The sequence below is a fragment of the Cyprinodon tularosa genome, unplaced genomic scaffold (genome assembly GCF_016077235.1).
Source record: "Cyprinodon tularosa strain WSP-4 unplaced genomic scaffold, ASM1607723v1 ctg851, whole genome shotgun sequence".
Lineage (NCBI taxonomy): Eukaryota > Metazoa > Chordata > Actinopteri > Cyprinodontiformes > Cyprinodontidae > Cyprinodon > Cyprinodon tularosa.
In genome coordinates, this window is record NW_024039620.1 from 9,356 (window position 1) to 33,518 (window position 24,163).

The 24,163-nt window shown below is 38.7% G+C and overlaps 1 protein-coding gene across 1 annotated transcript; it reads right to left on the minus strand.

Moving 5' to 3' along the window:
• Positions 1-1,158: 1,158 nt before the first annotated feature.
• Positions 1,159-23,486, minus strand: LOC119775127 (insulin-like growth factor-binding protein 2-B). The gene is made up of 3 exons (XM_038273024.1): positions 23,079-23,486; positions 9,139-9,287; positions 1,159-1,320 (listed from the first exon to the last, which is right to left on the minus strand). Exons 1-3 carry the CDS (start codon positions 23,431-23,433, stop codon positions 1,159-1,161), a joined length of 666 nt encoding a protein of 221 aa, XP_038128952.1. The 5' UTR covers positions 23,434-23,486.
• Positions 23,487-24,163: the final 677 nt, after the last annotated feature.

The window sequence follows — 24,163 nt, forward strand, 5'->3', positions numbered from 1 at the left end:
TTTAACCACTGAGGTGTCAATCTGCTAATCACACAAGGTTTTAGTTGTAAAGGGTAAAAAAAAAAGACTATTTAATAATGTTAAAACTTAAGAAATGTCTCTTTAGCTTTAGTTAGTTTTTTTTTTTCATTTTAGTTTTTACTTTGTTTGCTACCTATGTAAAATACTATACAAATATTTATCGTACTATATTTATTATTCTTAAATAATTTTTTTTGCATTATTAGCTCCTAAAACATGATTTAGAACCTCATTTTCCACTCTTAACCCTTTATGCTGTCGGGAACTCTGTGAACTACTTTGAAAATCAAAATTTTAAACTAAGAGCATTATTGGAGAACAGGAGAATATATATATATATATATATATATATATATATATATATATATATATATATATATATATATATATATATATATATATATATATATATATATATATATAAAACAAGAAATGGTCACTTGCCCAGAAGTTATTCTATAAGAAATTTGTGAAAAACACAGAGTGAAAGAAACAAATTAGTTTTCCGTTAAAACAAACAAACCTTAGATCATTAATGCTGATAGAGGCACTTATATTTTTTATGTTTAGCTTTTTAACTTTTTCACTTAACATATTAACCTTTTTCAACTTAATTTACAGTAGGTAACATGTCACCCAAGGGCTTATTTGATTGGTCAAATGCCAAAATTAAATACTGCCTTGAGCAGTATCTTTACTGAAAATGGCAGGATATAAATCTTCCCCTGCTAGTCCTCACTGACGGATGGGGTGACTCCATTTGTAAGGGGCATTCAAATGACTAAAAATGGTGACTTGCCCTCTAAAGGATATGTGCTCATTTTAATGGAGTAGAACCAAACTGATTTGCCGTCTAAACATGTGCGCAGCAATCGTGGTGGATCACCAAGGATGCTGACTTATTGCACATGCTAAAAAAAACATTGCATGTGTGAACAAGTGCTCTCTGTTCTGAATTTTTACAGGTCAAGCCCTTAATGTTGCTAAAGCCTCATGTCTTTTTTTTCATAGTTGCATGAATTGCAAATCAAATAAAATAAAATGCAAAGCAATCACATGTGATTTTCACATGTAAAGGATGGACCTTTAGGTATAAAATTACTATGAAGGTTAATTAAACCACCAAAAGATCCCAGGTCAGTGTAACCTCCGGCTCACCTGTTTGGGGTTGTACAGTCCATGTTTGTCACAGTTTGGAAATTTGAGCCCGTACAGGTTCTCCAGGGGGCCTCTGTTGTCCTCGGAGGTCATTTTAGAGATCTCCTCTAAGACCATGTCCAGCTCCTGCTGACAGGCACTCTGGTGTAAACAGGAGAGAAGCAACAGCTCGGTTTAAAATAGAATGACAGATTTACTTTTACTAAGCCTCAAAGGTCTAACTCAGCTGCTGGCCCCAACCACACAGAAAAAGGCAAAAAAAAACACACCGTCCATTATTTCACTTTTAACAGGTATTCAGTCATGCCTAGGCTCCACATACAGTGAGGGCATCTGTCTGCCACTGGGATCAAAGAGGTCCGTTCCTCTGATTAGTTGGCCGAGGATTAGAGAGCAGAGCAGGAGGAGGCACAGTCCACCTTATCAGACATCTGAATGTATGGATGAAAAGTTCTCCAAGTCTTTGACTCCTTTATACAGCATAATGAAGGCTTACAGAAAACCCCACATCAGTGCATGCCCCAGCTAGTTACAGGTTGGCTGTTAAACCAGAGTTCATGCATGTAAAATTAATGCCAGACCTGGGGGTCAGTGATATATTCTATATTTCTGTTGTCAACTTTAGATTGCTTGTTAGTCTTTCTTTCTTTCTTTCTTTCTTTCTTTCTTTCTTTCTTTCTTTCTTTCTTTCTTTCTTTCTTTCTTTCTTTCTTTCTTTCTTTCTTTCTTTCTTTCTTTCTTTCTTTCTTTCTTTCTTTCTTTCTTTCTTTCTTTCTTTCTTTCTTTCTTTCTTTCTGCATTGCATGCTGGGAGTGTGTTGGTGACGGTGAGGCTGCATGTGGTGAGTCTGATTGAGAGTGAAAGTATTGTCTATTACAGTTTTTCTGATCTTTTTCTTTTTATGTGCTTTTTTTCCAATATTCTTTCTTTACACTGATTCTACACTTTGGAGTGGTTTTTGTCTCATTAGCGCTTGCAGCGCTCTTTGTTTGCGGGGATGGCGTCTTCAGAGGCGCCACCCCTGTCCCTGAGGAATGGGATTCAGATTCAGCCTGATCCGTCAATCCCAGTTGAAACAGTTCTCCTGGCTATTGGTGACATTGTGGGTCACATCAATTTAGGTTACGCTTCGAGAATGAATAAAGGTGTTTTGGTGTTTTTGAAGGAGGAGCGTTTTGTTACTCAGTTGATAGTCAGTGGAGTGACACTAGGTGGAGAGTATCTGCAGGTGTCCCCGCTTGCAGTGCCCTCCACCCGGGTTATTGTGTGCCCTCCACCCGGGTTATTGTTTCAGGTGTGCCGCCGTTCATTCCGAATGACTTGTTGGAGAAAGAACTCCAGCGTTTTGGGAAATTCGCCAGCGGTTTCAAAACAGTGGGGCTGGGATGTAAAAGCGATAAACTTAAACATGTTCAGTCCTTTAGGAGACAGGTGTTTATTTTTTTAAACTCTGCGACACAGACGCTGGAGGTGTCTTTCAGAGTCAAATATCAAGAAGGATCTTACATGGTTTATGCAAGCACTGGAAACATGAAATAAAATAAAAGGGCCGCTTGTCCGCATAAAAACCCGACAGAGCAGGCTAAAACAGATCCAACCGGTGGAGCGTCGCTGAATGCTGGTTCTCCTCCCGCTGCGGAGGAGGGGGCGTCTCCCCCGGTAACTGTCTCTGATGCTGAAGAGGGAAGCAGCGCTATGGATAGACAGCCTATGAGGGATGAAATGGAGAAACCTGGAAATAATGTTCTGAACCAGTCTTCTAACTGTGGTCATCTTGAGAAAGAAACAGATCAGACAGCTAATTCTGTCTGTTTTTCTGCTGATTCAGTGTTGCTGCCTCCAGGTGAGGGGGCGTCCCAGCCTGCACCTGACGCTCCACAGGTGGATGATATGGAGTATGACAGTGAATCAGACACCGTTTCAATCGCAGATTCTCAAACATACAGTGGTGACCTGTATACTTTAGAGGAAATCAATGTTTTCCTTGATGAAACTTTTGGAAAACATGTAAAAGTTACAGATTATTTTCCTGATGTTGAAAAATTTATCAAGAGTGCCCGAATGGTACAGAAGACAGTTGGCTTCGAAATGCTTGATGAAAAGAAACGTTTCCGTTTAAAAAAGCATATGACAAACCTCCGGAGACAGTTATTAGTAAATAAAGGACAAGGGTCAAACCGTTTAAAAATCCAGAAGTAAAGCTATGATTATAGAACACTGGGTGGTCTTTTCTTTACTGTCGTTGTGTGTCCCTCCTTTCTTTTTCACCTCTATGCATAATATCAGGGTGGGATCTTTAAACATCAATGGTGGGAGGGATCCTTTTAAAAGAACAGTTAGTTTGGAGATGATCATTCAAAAGAAGCTAGATGTTTTGTTTTTACAGGAGACACATACAGATCATGAAAACGAGATAGAATGGGGTATCAGTTGGAAAGGGAATTATTTTTTGTCTCATGGGACCAGGTCATCTGCTGGTGTAGCTATTTTATCTTCTCCAGGATTGATTGCTAACATCAAATCACAAACTGAGTTAGTGCCGGGCAGGGTCCTGCTGATTAGAGCAGAAATAGAAAGCTTTTATTGCTGTTTTATTAATGTTTATTCACCAAACCAAGGAGGGGACAGGATTGAGGCCTTTGGGAAAATACACAGTTATTTGTAGCAGTCTAATCAAAATGAGTGTGTTGTGATGGGTGGGGATTGGAACTGCACGACTAACTTCACTACAGATAGAACAGATGAAGAACCTCATCTTCCATCTTCCTTTAAGTTGGTTCAGCTGATTTCAGAGCTGAATTTAGTTGATGCTTGGAGGAATAAACACCCTCAAGATAAACAGTACACATGGGTAAAAATGAAGGATGGAACTGTTAGTGGGGCTAGATTGGATAGATTTTATATATCTGATTTTCATAGAAATAGACTGTCCAACTGCCTAATTTGTCCAGTTGGTTTTTCTGATCATCATCTAGTCTATATGGATTTGTGTCTTTCACCCACTATTAGAAATAAATCTTATTGGCATTTCAATATCAAACTGCTTCAAGACATGTCTTTCTGTCAAAGTTTTAGTAATTTTTGGCAGTTATGGAAAGAAAGGAAGTCAGACTTTAAATCTTTAACTGAGTGGTGGGAGGTCGGTAAGGCTCAGATTAGAGTCTTCTGTCAACAATATACAAGTCATTCTACAACTAAAATTAAAAATGTGATTCAGAATTTAGAAAATGAAATTACATTGTTGGAAAATGACGTACCCACAGATGTTATAAATAATGATCAGCTTAAACAAAAGAAAGATAAGTTAAGTCGTTTTTTATATGAACGGGCTAAAGGGGCTTTAGTCAGGTCTAGGTTCATTCATATTAAAGACATGGATGCTCCTACATCCTTCTTTTTCAACTTGGAGAGGAATATCAGCCAAACGAAACAGCTGATTGGCCTTCGGCTTCCAGATTGTACTCTGACCACTGATCCCAACACCATGAAGGAGCAGGCTGTGGCCTTTTATAGTGATCTTTTCAAGCGGCAGGACTGTAACAGAAGCTGCATGGAGGCTCTGGTGGATGGTCTCCCTCAACTTTCTGCTTCAGATCGGGCATTTTTGGATATTGGAGTATCATTGGAAGAGCTGACTGCTGCTGTTGGACAAATGGCTTCTGGAAAGACTCCAGATCTAGATGGTTTACCTGCAGATTTTTATAAACATTTTTGGAGACTTTTGGGAGAGGACTTGTGGGAGGTTCTTCAGGAATGCTCCTCGTCAGGCATCTTGCCATCATCCTGCCGTCAAGCTGTTCTCTCCTTACTTCTAAAAAAAGGAGACCTGACTTTGTTAAAAAACTGGAGACCAGTTGCCCTCCTCTGTGTGGATTACAAATTATTTTCTAAAGTACTTTCAAATAGGCTCAAGAGCATCCTTGAATCCATTATACACAAAGATCAATCATACTGTGTACCCGAAAGATCTATCATGGATAATCTTTTTCTTTTGAGAGACCTGATTGATATCTGTAAACGATATGAAATTGATGTTGGCATTATCTCCTTGGACCAGGAAAAAGCTTTTGACAGGGTTGATCACTGTTTTCTGTTTTCTACTCTGAGGGCTTTTGGTTTTAGGGATGGATTTATTTCTTTATTGGGTTTATTGTATAATGAAGTGTTTTGTGTTGTTAAAATTGGGGGAGGATTAAGTTGTCCTGTTCAAGTTCAGAGAGGTATTAGACAAGGGTGTCCTATTTCCGGACAACTGTACTCTATTGTAATTGAACCCCTTTTACACAAACTGTGCTCTGCTTTAACAGGTGTTATTCTTCCAGGTATCCCAAATCATTCAGGTTTAGTCGTCTCTGCTTATGCTGATGATATAAATATTTTTATTAGAAATCAGAATGATGTAAGGGGTCTTCAGCACTGTTTGGAGCTTTATGAATAAGCCTCTTCAGCTAAAGTTAACTGGGATAAAAGCTCTGCATTAAAAGTTGGCCCATGGACTAATAATCTGCCTGCTTTACCAGGTAATATTCATTGGGAAAACCAAGGTTTAAAATTTTTGGGTGTTTTTTTAGGGACAGATACTTTTATGGAAAAAAATTGGGAGGGTGTCATGGAGAGAGTGTGTGTCAGACTATCCAAATGGAAATGGCTGCTGCCTCAGCTGTCTTACAGGGGAAGAGTTCTGGTTGTTAATAACTTGGTTGCTTCGGCTCTCTGGCATAAACTGACTGTGTTAACACCACCAGCATCTCTCATTCAACGTCTTCAAAGGACTCTAGTGGATTTCTTCTGGTCTGGACGTCACTGGGTGAGAGCTGCTTTCCTGTACTTACCAGTGGAGGAGGGAGGACAAGGACTCATAGACATCACCTCACGGATTGCAACTTTCAGACTTTAAACAGCGCAGAAACTGTTATATGGTACTGGATTACCATGGTTGGACACTGCACGTCTTCTTTTAAGGAAGGCAGGATCTTTTGGATATGATAAACATCTCTTTCTGTTACGACAAGGATCCTTGGACTTATCTGCTCTTACTCCATTTTACCATTTGGTGTTAAATGCCTGGCAGATTTTCAGTTTTGAGAGGATGGCTGATACATCACCAGGGATGTGGATCTTTGAAGAACCTCTGTTTGGAAACGATTTCATATCATCACAGCTATTGTCATCTGGTACTTTAAGGTCTAAGTTGATAGAAGCCGGGTGTGTGAAGCTGGGTCATCTGATGAAGCTATCTGTGTCCAACCTAACTGAGCGTCTTGATATGCGTTCCAACAGGCTTATGTTGAGGATGAAAGTGGAAGCCTGTGCTTCTCTACCAGACCATGTCAGAGCATTTGCTGCTTATAATACTCGTTTTAACCAATGGGATGATGAGTATGAATATGTATTTCCCTCAATTAGTGTCTCTCCTGCAGTGGATCAATGGCGTAACGACCCAGAAAAACTGTTGTCCTTCCAAGTTTCACCACTAGGACATTTTAAAGGCTTGGGGAAGAAGGCCTTGTACACTAGCTGTGTGAAGGTTCTGAACATACGTTCTCTGGCAGATGTGAGGGTGTCGAGGTGGACTGAGTTTTTTGGCACCAGCTCTACCCCAAGAGGCTGTTGGCGGTCCCTGTACAAACCCCCGATTGAAAAACGAGTGGGTGACCTCCAGTGGAGGATTGTACATGGGGCAATAGCTACAAACAGGTATCTGGCACACCTTAATCCTGGCGCTAGTGTTAACTGTCCTTTTTGTTTACAGGAGGAAACATTGTATCATCTTTTTGTTGAATGCTAAATTTCATTTCTGGAATGGCAAAACTAGCAATATGGATATCAAGAAAGAACAAAATTAATGGTTGTCAAACGGAAGATGCCTGTGTGTTATTTAAGAGACTGGTCATTGCTCGTGTTCGGGTAGAATTTGAGTTTTCTAAGTTGACAAAGAGTATAAATGTTTTTGTAAATAAGTGGGGCATTAATGGTGCTCTATGTTCAGTAGATGAAGAATCTTTAGTTTTTGCATTTTGATGTTTTTATTTTATTAACTTTGTTTTGTTTTATTGATTGCTGGATTGTGTAATAAAGGCAATTTTGAACTCAAACTCTTTCTTTCTTTCTTTCTTTGTATTTATTTATTTATTTATTTATTTATTTATTTCACAATGTGCTTCATCATGTTGGCATATCCACTGATAATCACCAAAAGATTGCTCTTTCTCCCATTTTTCAATGTCAGCGGTTTCTCAATATCCATTCTTGTTCTCCCTGCAGAGCTTCCATCTCACTTGCAGAGTTTTATTGGTAAAATTTTTTTTTTTTAAGTTCTTGTCACATACTTGGTGATGTTAAGCAAGCTCTCTGTTGGTTACATCACTATCCTAGGCAATCTCCTATGGAGAAGATGGTCTTTTTTGTTGTTTTTTTTCTCAAACCTCTTGATGATGGTAAGCAGACGATTTTTTCAGCGTCACTGTCCTCAGTAGCATTTCCCAGTGTTTGAGGCTGTGTTTGATGTTGCAGTTTTTGTCAGCATTTACCAAGACAACAAGAGCTAAATGATTTCAGCACATCTGCCTGTCTTGTGTACACTGCAAAAACGATCTAGAAATAAGTAAAAACTAAATGAGATAGTTTGCCAATGGAATGAGTAATTTTACTCTTAAAATAAGATAATTAGATAATATGCTTTTGAAATAAGACAATGCAATTGTTTTCTTATTCTAATGTAAGTTTTCTTGTTCCATTGGCAAAATGTCTCTTTTACCTCCTGAATTCAAGAACAAATGAACTTATTTTAAGAAAAAATGACTTATCTAGATTCCGATTTTTTGCAGTGTAGCTCTTAATCTTATCATTAGAGTATCAGAATTGACTCAGTTGGATCTTTTCATAGTTTTACCTGAGGTTGCTGGTGAAGATTCTCAGTCATCCAGGTCATAGTCATTCCAAAAAGTTAAAAAGTAAAAAAAAAAAAAAACAACCACTGGACTTTGTTTTCCAATTTTGAAGATGTTTCGCTTCCCATCCAGGAAGCCTTTTCAATTCAAACTGTCTGGATTAGCGATGAGTTCGAATCTTTTTAGAGTAGCCCAATAAAAGGCCATTACTAAGGGGTGGACCTGTTCTGTTGGTTTAATGTGCATGTTTTCTAGGCAATAACAAGGCTTTGTTGGTATGAACTTTAATCCTGACGGTTATCAGTCTGGTGTTTTGTTTTGCACCACAATGTGGGATTGGCTGAGAACTTGGTGATTATCTTGGGATATATGCCCTGTACAGTCTGCCCTGACCTGAAGGTCTGACACAAGAGCTTACATGCTACATAGAACTCTGTGAACTTGGACCCACCCACCAACAACAAAGTGCGGTCATGCTTGAAGCCATCCATCTGAAATTCCTCCCTTCGTCCAGTTGCTCAGATCCTCCTATTGCCTTCACTCTTTTGTTGCTTGTAACAATCTTGACATTTTCTTTTTCTTTCGTCAAACATATTTTTCCTCTCGTTCTTATTTTGTGCTGTTTTGCATGCAGGCAAGTCAGAGACAAAAAGAGTGGAAGCATCATTGTTTGCATTACTGAGCTGAGTGTATATGGACCTCATCCAGCGCTGCCCCCTGGGCAGAAGCTCATTTTCATCAAACGGACCTTCCGGATTTTTACACTGTCTCGTCTGAGAATTTCAACGATTGTTTTTTTTTCCTTTGGAAAAGGTTGAAATACAACAAGCTGGTCATACAGAGAGAACGTGTATCAGTTTTTGCTCAGTTTCAAAGTGTGGTTGAACTGAACCCATCTCACCAGACCTTTGATTAGGTTGAACATTTCTCTGCCTTATGACATTTACAACGGCCCTAAACAGTCACATATAAAACTCATAATAAATGCTACTTTAAAGAAAAAAGAAAAATGAAGTTTTACATGAGCTAAAAAAGTGAGCTCTTCCAGGTAAATAAGTGGGGTACTGACCTGTGGTTCTCTCTGGACTCGATCATCATGCAGATTTATTCTCATCCTGGTTTTCAGTTCATTCTGGTACTGCCTCTTTGCCACTTCCTGCCAGCTCCAGAGATCAGGGGAAGGTCTCTTAATGAGTGGAATCTCAGTCCCTTGTACCTCTGCAGAGAAACAAAAAAATGAAAACCAACTTAGACAAGCTTTTAATCCGATGCATATGTCCCAAGGAGACATATTTTTGAAAACAGACTCAAAACTGTCAGACAGGCATTCAAACTCAACTTGTCTGGTTTTAATCCACGCCTGGAGGTTCCTAGAAATCTCTGGCCTTGCTTTACTATAGAAAATCCAACTCTCCCCAACTTTTCTTACTTTCTAAAAAAAAAAATCTTCATTCTTTCTCTTATTATGAGCTGCAGTTTTCTGTTAACAACCTCTTTTCATAAGATGCGAGTCTTAATCCGGGAATTAGAGGACAATGTCGGTCTGTATCCTGGGGGCATCCTGTGTCTCATGGTGACTAATGCTTTGCTACACAGTCAGGTGCTGCAATGGCTGCAATTACTTTGCTGATTGTGAAGAAACAAACTACATAAAGCTCCAGTTTGCGTCTCTGAAACAGATTATGACCTAAATTGCATAAAGCAACAAAGATGAGTAAGGATAAAATCTGAAAAAATTACATATAGCAGATTGTTAAAGTAAGACTTTTATGTGTGGCAGAAAAGAATTATCACAAGATACAGGGATTTCAATATAATGTGCATTTGTAATAATGTCCTCTGAGTTTTTTAACCAATAGTTGCAGTTACTGCTTCATTTCCTTTGGGGAGTTTGTCTCTCCCAGCTCTTTACAGCCTCTTGGCTCAGTCACTGGATGGAGAACATCAGTAAACATCAGTTATCTTAACTGAGATTTTCTAAAGACTACTTTCTTTGTGTCAGTCTTCAGTAGAGGACAAGATTTAAGACCGCCAGAGCTAATTTGTTACAGAACAGCTTTCATACTTTTATAGATTTCTACCGCCTCCCCAACCTGAAACACACCCACACATACGAGTTTGCATTTCTATCCATATTAGGACTTTACATTGACTTACATTCTTTTAGTTACTGCATTTATGCTAAACCCAGACATTTACCCTAATCATTATCACCATATTACTAACTCTAAGCTTAACCTAAAGGTAATTGACACCATGCTGTACCTCTAAACTGAGGTACAGAGGTATACTAAGGATAGAAATGGGGTCAGCCACATAAGGACCAGCATTCGGTTGCCCTGTTGGTCCTTGGAAGGCTAGTAAATACACCAAAAACAGGCCTAAATAGGTAACACACTGTAAACCAGTACACACACACAATCAAAAAGTGTTTATGATGTTTGGTTTCTGTGAAATCTGCAAAAAATATTCAGCATAATGTTGTAAAAAAATAGCTAAGAGATAAAAGAAAAAGACCAGTTGCAGATGAAATCCAGAATTAGACAAACTCCAATGTTTGTTACAGTAACTCCTGCAATTATCAGGAATCAGAGTCATGGTACTTTTCATGAGCAGAAATGAGATGAGAGGCGAGGATTAGTCATGGGAGTCCAGACTTGTTGGGAAGCGGATCTGATGGGGCTTTGACGTGCTGACTCAGGAGTTTTTTTGGCTCTTGAACCTTCCTGCCAGAGGCTTCGTAGCTGAGGCTGTGTGTAAGTGTAATTAGAACTGAAACAGAACTCAGAGGCTGTAAATCAACTCCCCAGTATAAAGAGCTGTGAGTTGGAGTGTCTATGCACATACACAGAGACTTTTGTCTGTGCTTAGAATTCATACCAACTTTATATAAAATAACTTAGATTCACAGTGCTAATAGATAAATAAATAAATATATACAGACATATATATATATATATATATATATATATATATATATATATATATATATATATATATATATATATATATATATATATATATATATATTCTGTCCTCATTTAAATGACAGAAAAACTGACTAATATAATAAAATTCCAATGCCTGACCAGAAGGTGGCATTGTTATCTGTTTGTTTGAAATTTCAGACAAAGGTAACATTTTTTCTCCCAAGTAGGTTATACTTTTAACATGGCACAGGGAAAAATCGCCATTTGAGTTAATTTGTCCAGTGATCACATCAGTAACTAAGCTAGTGATTCGGTTGTTTACTCTCTGATATGAATTATGGATGGAAACTCTGTACCTTAAACCTGCGAGTGCTTGTAGCACACTTGATGATCCATGATCAGCCTCTCGTGAGCACATTGACAGGCTGTCAGGTTGGATTAAATTTTGTTTTGTTTTTTCCATCCTGACACTTGTAGAAATCTGCCTTTAGTTCATCCTCCTGATGAAGGCGTGACCATGTCAAGAGACTGCTGAGACTAGGGAAGCAGAGTGCAATGCAGAGTGTGTTTATTGGCATGACCAGGGTGTTGGGGTCTGGGTGTAAGTTTATAGTCTAGGAATGAACGTGACCTGGGTATCAAGTTTTGATGACTGGACTTGACCATTGGTTTCTTAAAATAAATTCTAAATTATTTAATTCAATGAATTATATAATTAATTAAAATAATAGGTAGAACATACACATTTTTTGCAGGGTCTTGGAGAGGTGTTTATGATCGATAGGTTTCCTCAGCAGTCTTAAAAATGAACAAATGTTTCATGGTGAGGTTGTGGGGTTGCAATAGTAGTGTTGCTGAATGGTTGTGGGTTTAGGATGAGGAATAGCAGCAGCAGTTGTAGTTTGTGTAGAAACTTTGACATTTGACATTTCCCCACTTCCCTTGATGGGCCTTTGGCTGGTTCTTGGCTGGTCCCTGTCTTGTCCCCTACAATTCCTTTTTTTTAAATCAATCATTGTACTAAAATATTATTTTTTGTCATGGTTTGCGGACATTAAGATCTAAAAAGAAGCGTCATCTCCTGGTCAGACCCTGTAATTCAGTGAAAGGGTGGAGTCAGGGTAAAAAAATATGTTACGACAAGGAGAAGGCCAGTGGCTGGAAGTGGTAGGGGATCCAGGGAAGTGGGTTGCCATTCAGCTGCCGTTTGACTGGGAAGGGCCATTTTGAATGGCTGCTACTGTATCTGGGGATGTGTTTAGTGTTTAGGGCATAGAGCTTGTAATTTTGAGGTTCTGAGTTTAAGCCCCACTTGCACTCACTCTGAGCAAGACCCTTAACCCCACACTGCTTACCGAGGGCCCCACTATGACAGCCCACTGCTCCCCAAGGGAATGGCTTAAATGCAGGAGTAAATTTCTCCAATGTGAGAACAATGAAGGGCAATTATTATTACCTGGTTTCCACTCTTCACAATCTTAACCAGTAGTCAAATCAACACAACTCCAAATTGCAAACGTAAACTGGATTTGTTTTACAGCAAAGAAAACAATTTTTAACAGCTGTAACCTCATAGTTAATGAAATTATTAAAAAAAGAATTGTGCAATTGTGCCAAAGCTAAAAGTGTAAGGTTTAAAGGCAATGAAGCATTCCCAGTAAGGCTGAAGATAATGATAGAGCAGCAGAAAGATCTTAAATTCAAAGTATGCATCACTAGATTTTAATCGAATGCTTCATAATAGCTGCAACATCTTTGATTGTAGCACTGTGGTTAGATAAAGCAGGGTTAGTGGTAAAAGTTTAAAGCATATTAACATCATAAATAACCAGAGCCAATTTTCTAAATATGCCACAATCAAGCTATGATATGGACAGTTTTGGGGTTTCCAGTCAGGTGTGAAGGGGGGAGGGGCTATATATTAGATCTATCAAACTATAAGGCATAACAGGGAGCTAACTGCCTTTTTAATACACCCCGGAAAACCTCAATAAGTCCTAACTAAATCAGATCCCATCCATAATGTAATAATATTATGCTAGGGCAGTGGTTCCAAACCCTGGTTTTCAGGAACCCCTGCCCTGCCCTGAATATTTAAGATATGTTACTGTTGCTCCAGCGAACAGGATTCAAATTAGGGCTCCTAAGAGCTTCTTTTAATCCTCTTTTTTCTGGTCTTATACAATAAGGAAACACCTAAAACATGCAGAACAGGGGTTCATGAAGAAGGGTTGGGAACCACTGTGCTGGGGTCTTCATCAACAGTGAAAGGACCCCGAATGAAGGTGTGTAAAAGCAGAAACAGTGGAGTCATGCTGAGGTTACCACTAAAACCTAGTTAGATTGAAAGCTTTTTTGTGTGTATTATCATATGTCAGACCTGGGTAACCATTGTTACAAAATCCATTGCACTTTCCAAAAGAAACCCCAAGTCTTTAGCTATCATCTGCCATTCAAACAGTGTTTGTTCTGCCTCAGTACCATAGAAACTACCTGTCTGGAGCTGTTGGAGTTTTGGCTTCGGTTTATGGTCTTAAGCAATGCTTTCACAGCTTTCTCAACACCCACACTGAGTAATGAATGTTTACACTGTCATCAGATAGAGTAGAGAAGTGTCTCAGATACTTGACAAGGTTTATGATGACCACCGTAGGAATTCTAACAGGCCATAGTCTGTAGCAGTGCTACCTCCTGAAGCCCAACAACTGCAAATGCGGACATAGAAAAAAGAAAAAAAAGAATATAGAAAAAAAGAAAAAAACTGCAGTAGATTAATAAAGAAGACCAGCTCAGAAATATGTTGTTTGTTTTGGGTTTTCAGGATAGTTGACTCGTTGCATGCATTTCTGTCTTGCTGTAACCACAGAAACGGCCCTTGAAGAAATTGAGAGGAGACAGAGAGACAGAGTTGTAATTATTAACTAGCTGTGGACTAATCATTAAGTCAGATTTTTGCTACTCCTCCTCCTCAGCCAGATTTTCATGGTTTGTGAAAATGTAAATAACTATAGGGAATTGCCTCATTTATGCTCACATAATCTTGTTGCAGTCAAGTTTCTGTAAGACAATATAAATCCGCTTATCACAAATCAAGTTATTAACTAACAGACGTTTTGACGAAAGAGATCTTATGTTGAATAAACCATTTTTTCCCCCAATTGGAGTTGTTTTAATTTTTATTAGAATTATTTAATAATAATTAATGTAGCCCAGATTGTTTTCAGGAAACCACCTAGACAACCAGCGGTTGAATGAGGACATGCGGCTAAACATGTCATCACTGGTCAGATCAGGGAGGGGACAAGAGAAAATTATGGAGTCTGACATTGTTTTGGCAAACTCACACACACCAAAGCAACACCAATTGGAAGCAGAGCTAGTGACTTGCTGTGATTGATTAATCTGACCATATGTTTATGACATTAAGCTAGATTATAAAAAGGCTTCACAGTTACTCCACTGATAAATTCTCAAAAAAGCCTATTGCCTTAGCTTAAATTCAATTAAGATGCCATCATATTATGTGAATTCAGGTGGAATTCACATAATTCTGCAGAGCAGAGTGGGTCAAAACTAGGATTAAGAGGTCATTAGTTTTTAACATGGCATCAGGTTGTTTTAGACATTTTTATGAATAATTCACCATGATTATTTTCCTTACTTAGATTATTTTTATATAATATTAAACCAATGCATTAGTCAGAGACACTTTGGCTTGAAAAAAAAAGGAGACTGACAAATAGTTTCTCGTAATAATGCTGCTGGGAGGTGAGTGATGATTTCACATCATCATCATTTGTCTATCAGGCCACAGGTTAGTGTACAGTTGTCTATTGACCTCATGATGAAATTTCTGGCTCTAAATATCAAAAATGGGACAGAGGGCCCAGTATTCAAGGCGAGTCAGGCAGTGGGAAGTTTCAAAACATTTGGAAATTATAAAACAGAACAGAAACGCAGGCTGCTGTGGATCAGCGGACCTGCAGCGACTCCAGGGGGAAGGCGCTCTGGTTCAACAGTTCAGTCCATCCTCTCTGAGGAAGGCAGGATCTGACCGATGGACTGCCAAATGAGCTGCGGGGCAGAGCCGCCCAGGGTGTCCTCGATGCAGCAACTACAGTGAGCAGGCAGGAATCGAATCCAGGTCAGGGGTTCCGATCTACACAGGAACAGAATGATCCATGGTTCCAGGAATCCACAAAACGTGAAGGCAGACACACAGATGCAGACGGGAAGTCTCAGCGGTTGAGGGACAGAGACAAGACATGGTACTAGAAAATCTGCTGAACTTTAAACTGGTCTCCACCTAGGAGCCAGGACACAGTCAGGAGATGACAACACAGACACTAAAACCTCTGAACCCACGGGCCACCGGGGAGGAGGCCACAAACCTTTGACAAACTAAAACTACTGAAAAAAAAAAATAAAATACTCAGACAATGATCTGGCCCAGATAGCTGGGTTTAGTCGAATATAGAGGAACATCCACAGGTGGATAAGGTGACAGATGATTAGGAACCGGACAGAGTCAAGCAGGTGAATGAAGTAAACAATAAAGGTCAGCTATCAGGGCAGATCATGACACTTAAACATACTTGATGTTTAAAAACGTTACAGCCTCAGTTTTTTTATGCTGATCATTCAATACATGATAAGGAAATACAACATTTCTAATTTCTACAGTACCTTAACATTTAGATTTGCAGCTCGTAGGGTGAGTCTGCAGCTACCGTTGCCACAGGCCCATGAACTCTGGAGATTAAGGATATTTTCATCCCTAACTTGAGCTTTGCCGCCATTGTAGTCTTAACCAGCCCGGATGAAAAAAATATATATTTTTGTTAAGTTTATGGCTCTGGCTTTGCCGCTGTATAGCTTTGTTTGTCTATCTGCAACACGAGTTCAAAGTAAAAACTGTTTGTGAAGCAACATTTTGTGACAAAAAATGAGATGATTACTGCAGAAAATATATCAAAGACAATCCCAGAGTGATTGATTCAAGCTTTACCGTTGCACATACAGTCATTTCTTTATGGAAAAAAAACAACATTTGCAAGGACATAATTGTTTAGTCCTGCTTTGGCAAGGGTCTGTCTCCGAGAGCCACTATCCTACAGATTTTGTTTGCATCTCTGTTTCCACACACATTAAATACCTCCTTAGCATCCAGGGCTTCAGCTCTCTGGAGGGTTGGCAATGAACCATTCATTTGATTTAGATGTGTTGCAGCCAAGATGCATATGAGAGCTTAAAGACAGTAACTCTGTAGGATGGCAGATAAAATCATATCATTCGAAATGTTGACTCTACAATAAGTTCATATCATACAGGGATCTCAGTTCCTTAGGGGTCAGTTAAAGCTAACCTCTAAAATGCTCTATGTTCAGCACAAAGTGCTTGGATGAGTTAAAGAGCAGAGAAAGAACAGAGAACCTTTGTCAGGGAAAATTAGGACATAGACCACCAGAACAAAAGAAAAAAAGCCGCTTTTGTATGTATGACCAGCTATGTTTCATAAGGTTTAAGATTACCTCAATGTTTACAGAAACAGCATATTTAAGGTTGAATAGAAATGTTAAAAAATTGTGAAAATTCACAAAAAATATCATGTCTGATATATGTACTTTGGGAAAAAAGGATGATATTGAATTTATTCAGAAATAAAAAGACATGCCAAATAAATTCTGGGATTGGGAAAGCTCTGAAACTGTGTATAAAATAAAAAGATCTTAGATTCCCCTAAAACTATGATGTTTTATTAGTACTTTCTTATTTCTGTCCATTACATGTCTAAACGATTTATTCAGTGTTTACATGCAAGTTATGCAGCAATATTTATTTTTTGGACAGTTAGGACAGAAAACTGAATTTTTAAAATGTTTGAGACTAAGACAGCAACTTTTCTGCTATGAAACCAGATCTAAACCTGAGTTTGGTATCCATCTTGGTTACATTTCAATAAAGATTCCTATTCTTCCCCTGTTTTTTATAACTACTAACTGGACTTTGGTGGCTCTGAGTTTGTTCACCCCGGCCCACCAGATCCCAGAGTGCTTTTTCAGCTCTCCAGAGAAAACATTGACAGAACGCTGATGCTGCTGGCAGCAAAAAAGGGATAAAGTTTCAGTTTTTCAACTGAAGCACGATAACAGAGGCATGATGAACGAAGAGTATGCATTGCTCGACCGACCTTCCTTGGAGAAATACTGTACATGTTGAAATGTTGACGGCTAACCCAAATATTATTGTATCCAATGATGTATCCGTGTCGCTGACAGATGCCCCACACTTGGCGTGTTGCTTCAAATCATCCAGACAGCCAGCAAATTAATTACTCTGTCCAGAAACTCAGACTTTTATAGATTTCCATTAGAACTTGATAGATAGATAGATAGATAGATAGATAGATAGATAGATAGATAGATAGATAGATAGATAGATAGATAGATAGATAGATAGATAGATAGATAGATAGATAGATAGATAGATAGATAGATAGATAGATAGATAGATAGATAGATCGATCGATCGATCGATCACACAATCCTTAACCGAAGTGGTTTTCTAGTCATTCTGATATGAGCCTAACATCATTTAGCAACAGGAAAAGCTTATTTTGGGGGCCATAAAAGAAAGCAGAAGTCCACCCTCTATCCAAAAAAGAGAAAAAAAATGAACATGACCTGAGAGTGAACCACAGCCTGAAATAATGCCCATTTTCAGCTGGTTTCTGTGGTTTGCACCCAGAAGATGAAAAGTCAAACAAAGAACACAGAAAAATCGATCATGTCATCAGCTACAGTTACACAAGATGCAACGAAGCAGATTTCTTTATCCTCTACCCATAAATATTCTTCACTTGTGGCTTGGAGTTAATAAGGGAGACGAGAACACAAAAGTTCATGTATTCACTGTCTTCCTTTCAGTGAAAATATTTCAGTTCAAAACCATAGCATGGATAAACAAAAAGAAAGGACAAGACTGAGTAATCAGGCTGAACCTATTGCCATGGAGATGTTTCCTGACAACAAACTGAGTGTCTCTTTAGTTCATACACCATATTTCCTGCGTTGAAGTTCAGCTTAGATCTGCTTACAGGAATTTACCTGTTTAGTGTCTCTTAAACCCTTCAAGCACTCTGAACCTTTTCATAACAAGAGGTTTGAGGTGGGTTATGGACAAGTTGTGGGTTCACTGCCTGTTCACGGTCACAGATGTGGGTTTGCAGCTGCTTGCAAGAAGATTTACTTATGTCAACATTAGCTTTCATGGATCAATACTGACACTTTGTCCCCGTTTTACTGTAATTTAGGAAAACAACACTTGACATTTCTGGGCTCCTGCAGGCATTTAGTAATACTTGGTTTGTATTCCTAAATTTGCTCAGGTTAAACATGTTTCATGCAGATTGCATATAAAAAAGTATTATGTAATGTATATTATTTTCACTTTGCCCAGAAAAATGCAAGATGACTACACACTATTGCACTGCATTGCTAAAACTTTAGTAGCAGACAAAATTTGACTAATTTGGATGGTGTCTGTTAGCTTAACTCTCCTCATCCAACATATGTACTTCCTGCAAAGGATGAGGAGAGCCAACCTGCCCCCACCCATCTTCAAGACCTTCTACAGATCTACCGCTGGTCAGAACGCTCTCTATGGTGCTTCTGTAGAAGGTCTTGAAGATGGAAGAAGCTGAGAAGGGTGGGGTGAACAGCAGATAAGATCATCTGTGCTCTTCTTTGCTCCATAAAAGACATTGCATCCCAACACTGCATGTCCCGAGCCCGTAACATTATCAATGACCCATCACACCCCCACCAAGGACTGTTCTCCCTGCTGCCCTCTTGGAAGAGGCTTCGAAGCATCCGATGCAATGCAGAACCAGCAGATTCTGAAACAGCTTCTTCCACACTGCAATCAGCCAGATTTATTGTTGAAAAAAACTCCAAATCATGTCACAGACTGCATCAAACTGACAACACCCAATACAAATGCACATAATTGCACCATATATGCTATAATAATGCGCTGAACTTCCATATCAATGTATCATTTTGCACCAATATTTTTTTCTCCCACACTGTTTACATTCGATCTATGCTGCACCTTAAGAAATAGAAATGTCATGAGAACAGTACAAAAAATCGCTAATGTAGGTTTGCGACCAATTATGGAGGGGGAGTGGTGGCCTAGTGGTTGCGATTGGGTCTCAGAGGTTCTCAGTTCAAGTCCCACACATTCCCATTGAGCCATCCCATTAGTGCTCACGAAGGGAATGGGTTAAATGCAGAAAGTTAATATCACTGTGTGGTACTTGTGACAGGGTAATGACAATAACAGTTTTTAAAAAAGATAAGAAGTGTAATATGTCACAGATGCCTGTAATACACAGTTCCATACCAAGTCTCACAAAAGTTTAAATTCTAACATTATGGTTAGAATTTAAACTTAATGAAAGCAACTACACATAGAGCAAAAGTGTTTAAATAATGATCAAATACATTGAAATAACTGAAGTAACTGGATCAACACTAATAATGCAAGAATTATGTTTGACATAAAAAGTCACTTTTACTTCTTGTAGGAATATTCTCACATGTTTTGGGCCTCAGAGAAATTGCTGCTGTCTGCAGAGTAGTTGCTGTAGCAGCTTCACAATCAGAAGCTTTCATTGTTTATTTAATTAAAGTCAATTAAACCATTGATGCAAGATGTAGGCAGGACCCCCTAAGCTTCTCGTCTGCTGCTGTCACAGTTACATAAGCACGAACTTCAGTCACCCACACTGCACTAATATTTCACCACATCCTTACGGGGAAATGCTTTCAAAAGCACAGATATGACAGAGAAGAAGTAAATCCCTGGCCTAACACCATCAGTCAGGTTAGGGAAATTTTCAACTCTTCACAGTGGTGCAAAACAAGCAGATCATGATTCAATACAGAAACAATACTGACACATTAGAAAGCAGAATCCCAAGCATCAGTCCTCCATAATGCAACCATCTACAGGAGACTGACTTGGGATTGAATATGAAATATATTGTTATTCTAATTTTGTGGAGTTGATTATCATTTTTTAATATTCTGTAGTATAAGTCATTATAAATGGGCAGTTTAAGGGTAAATCATATTTCAAGACTAATATTTGAAAACTAGCAATATGCAAACAAATATTGCCACATTTTTCAAACATTTCCCAGATTGAAAACGTTTGTTGCATCTTTGGTATATTTTATTTTTATTTTTAAGGAATTACTATTTAGTATTAAAAAAATGAGTTTGATGTACTGGAGAATGTAGTATGTACAGTTTACTGCTTGTCTGTGGCTCATAGAATAGCTGCTTAACACAATTTAGTACTAACAATATTTAATATCTAGTATGTATTTCAAGAGTTCTACATTTCAAATTATTCCATAGACCACCTAGTTCTCGTGGTAACGCCATATGTTAGATCAGGCAGTGTCTCCCATCTGAGTCAGAGGGACATCAGACAGAGGACTAGGACAAAAAGGTGTCAATCTTATGCTAATGTAAGCATGTTGACTTGCTCAGGTTGCAGGGAGGTATAATTAATTTTAACCAACACACTGGGCCAAGTATGTTTGCTCCATAAAGTTTATGATCCACTATGAATCAAAGCGGCATAATATTAAGACCACTTGTGAGTGAACACTAATGCAGGCAGGCATCCAGAAGAAAATATTTTAATAAATAAGAAAAAACGAAAGGTAACAAAGTAGGCTTGGGGAGAACAATGCATAGACTAGGAGCAAAAACCTGCACGGTCAAGAGTAACTTTTTCTTGAACAGTATTATCTTGCAAGAGAAATGAGAAATGTGGTAAACAGCAAGTGAACAGATGGAAACTGCTTAGGAGTATAAGAAAGCTACAGTGTCTAACAGTGAATAAACAGAAAAAATCTGAGATAGACAGAGAACATGAAATAAAAAGTTTACTAAGGAATAATACAAAAATGGAAGATTCCAAACAATGATGAGCACAACGAAGGAAACTTACGGTCAATTCCAACTAGTTAAGTCCCAGGTCTCCTGTTTAGTCCAGAACAAAAGTGGACAATTGTATTTTTTTAAAGTAGACTATGGCTCAAAACAAAGCCGTGTGTGTGAAGAACATTTCTCCAATCGGTCAAAAATGACTATGGCAGAGCATATTGCATGAAAAATAAATAAATAACTAGAAAACAACTGGGACAATCCACACGAAGCATCTCTGTTTTGCATTTTATGCTTTACAACTAAAATATGATTGAGTTTCAAGTGCATCTCAATGAATGTGCATTTTAGGAATTTTTATTGTATGTTTGAAGGCAGAGAATGCTTCCTTTAAGCCGAAGAAGGTCAGATTGCTAGTAGCAGCATTGAAGTAACAGACAGTGGATAGGTATGATTCCGGTACTGCTTACACATTTATACTTTATACATTAACCCTTTAAAGCCTGAACCAGGAAATAATTGACAGAAGATTCAAATTTTCCAAAATTAGAATTGTCATTGAACTTTGTGACAAATGAAATAACTACATAAATTTTGTAAAAACATTAAATTACATCATTTATTTGCATCAATTTTGATATATTACACATTTCTACATAATCCTTTATATGTTTTCTGTTCACTACATGTGTCTGATTATGTAAGTCAGGGTTTCAAGAACCAAAACATCCCACTGATGATGCAGAGGCTTAAAAATCTCCTGTATCAAATATGATACACTTGGCTTTAAATGGTTAGGTTAATTTATACCTGAAGTCAACTGCACCAGTGTTTATTTGGAAGCAGACCAAGACCACCTCAAAGCGTTGGTGTGAATCTGGTTTATTTGTCTGAACCAGAATTTATTGGTCTTTATTTATATCTGCACAAAAGGTCTAGACCAAGGAAGCAAACTCTGGTCCATATACGGTAGAACAAATGAAGCTACCTGACTCTGCCAGATGGATTTGCTCCGCATATGCATCTGGAAACCTTCCGTTTAAGTAATTTTGGGAAGGGGCGAAAATACTGATTAGCTGATTGGCCTATGTTGGTGATAGACGGGCCAAATAAACCAATCAGATCAAAGAAGCATATGACGTACTAACAGAGTAACGACGAAAACACAACCACAAGCCAGGCTACTCTTGCTGAAACCAGTCGGGAGAAGAGCAAAAACATCTTTTCCTCTGAGAAAAGCCTCCAGAGCAGTGTTTTGCTCTTCTTTCAGTGAAGAAATACCCTGTAGTTACGATAAAACTTGCTCGATAGCCACGCTAACGCTAGTTTCATCGGCTGAAGCCGCCATGTTCTTTAGACTGAACTGTCGCGCTTCTCGTTGCGTCACACCTCAACCCGCCTCAAAGCCAACGCTTATTGGACATTCGTTTGGTGAACGACATAAAATTTTCTTTAACGGAGAGTCTCCAGATTGATCTGCGAGTGAAACCTTGAAAGCTCGCAAGATCAGGATGGTCTCTCGAGGCTACCTAAATACACCTTAAAAGAGCAAAATTTAAAGAGTACACTAACTGACAACGAATAAGTCTAAATAAATGCATACACAAAAAAAAAATCTTCAAATCAAAGAAACAAATCCTTTCTCCCTCACTGACAGGTGCAATTATAAAGACACACAGATAGGCTGCTATTACTCCACCTATTAGTGATAACTGGGTTTTGCTTGATTGGTGTTTGCATTATGGTTACAATTTAAACTGAATGCAAAACAACTAGAAATAGAGCAAAAGTATTTAAATACTTATCAAGTACAATAAAATAACTGAAGTAGCTGAATCAACACTACTAATGCAAGAATTATGTTTGACATAAAAAGTCACTTTTGCCTCATGTAGGAATATTCTCACGTTTTGGGCCTGAGAGAAATTGCTGCTGTCTGCAGAATAGTTACTGTAGCAGCTTCACAATCAGAAGCTTTCATCACAAAGCCAGAATAATGCAGCTACAGAAAAATGTCCATCCAAAGGTAATACAGAATCCAGTCTTGCTTATTTGAGTAGAAAATAACATTAATTACATTTTTGAATTGAAATCATGTGTGTAACATGTCTTACCATTTGTTGCCTGCTGGTCCACCCCCATTACGTCCTGTTCACCCCTTCGCCTGCATTGGCCTAAACCATGGATGAGCTGCTGCAGGGGTAACTCAGCGTCCATGCTGGGGTAGCACCTCAGGCCGGTGGAGCACCTTGGTGTGTAGACCCCACAAAGTTCCCCCTCCTGCCGGGCACACACAGGGCAGCAGCCACAGCCAGGCTCCCTCACAATCTCTGGACACCAAGGGACCTCAGGACATGCATCCAAGTTTTCTGCAGTGCAGACTGGGCATCTGAACGCCAAATCCCCAAGAATGAGTCCTGGCAAGGCCGAGAAAACAAACAGGAAGCCGTACACTAAATGGACAGTCATGGTAGCGTCTCCTTGGTTTACAACTGGGGCTGAATTGACCCTTGGAAGTTGTCCGCATGGACATGGATCCTCTATCAGCCACCTCTGTTGGGTAAACACACTGACAGGGTCCTACCTGCTGTCATATTACTGACTGACGGACACTTTTCAGAGTTTTTGATTAAGCCATTATTGTAATGGAAAATCTAAATTTTGTAAAGGTTTCCCATCAGTTAAAGTGAGCCCTAAATTAGGAAATGATCTTGGGATTATTGATGACACCATAAAAAAAAAACAGTCTGCTCTTTGTATTTTTCTTTCAAACAGCCAGTGTTGTGTTTGTGATTCATTGGCACTTATATTGCATAAAAGGAGACTGAATAATGTGCGGAACATATTAAGTTGATAGAGTAACAAACCTATAAGGAGAACCAGGACTACTGGGAAATCAGTAAGACCAGAGACCACAGTCTGAACCCGAGAGGAGTGACTGAAAACTGAAGAATAAAACATGAAGGAGCTGATAGGGGAGCAAGAAACATAAGAGACTGGTCAAAACTCTTGATAAAACCCGTGGAACTGAGTGGAGCGAAATGAAAAGGACCTTTACTACCTTTCCACTGCAGGCTCCGATTCTTTATACCAATTTAACTTTGTTTTCGAGGTGGTTTATGAAACAATTTTCAAGGGAAAATAAAGGGACTAATATGTTTAATCCTCACTTTCTATCTGCTGTCAGTGGACTGGTGGA

Excerpts from the sequence above, each read along its gene's own strand:
- LOC119775127 (XM_038273024.1), bottom strand. The coding sequence starts at position 23,433 with ATGACTGTCCATTTAGTGTACGGCTTCCTGTTTGTTTTCTCGGCCTTG. Across the intron at positions 9,288-23,078 it reads GGACCAGCAGGCAACAAATG|AGGTACAAGGGACTGAGATT; the intron begins GTAAGACATGTT and ends GTTTCTCTGCAG. Across the intron at positions 1,321-9,138 it reads GAGTCCAGAGAGAACCACAG|AGTGCCTGTCAGCAGGAGCT; the intron begins GTCAGTACCCCA and ends TGTTTACACCAG.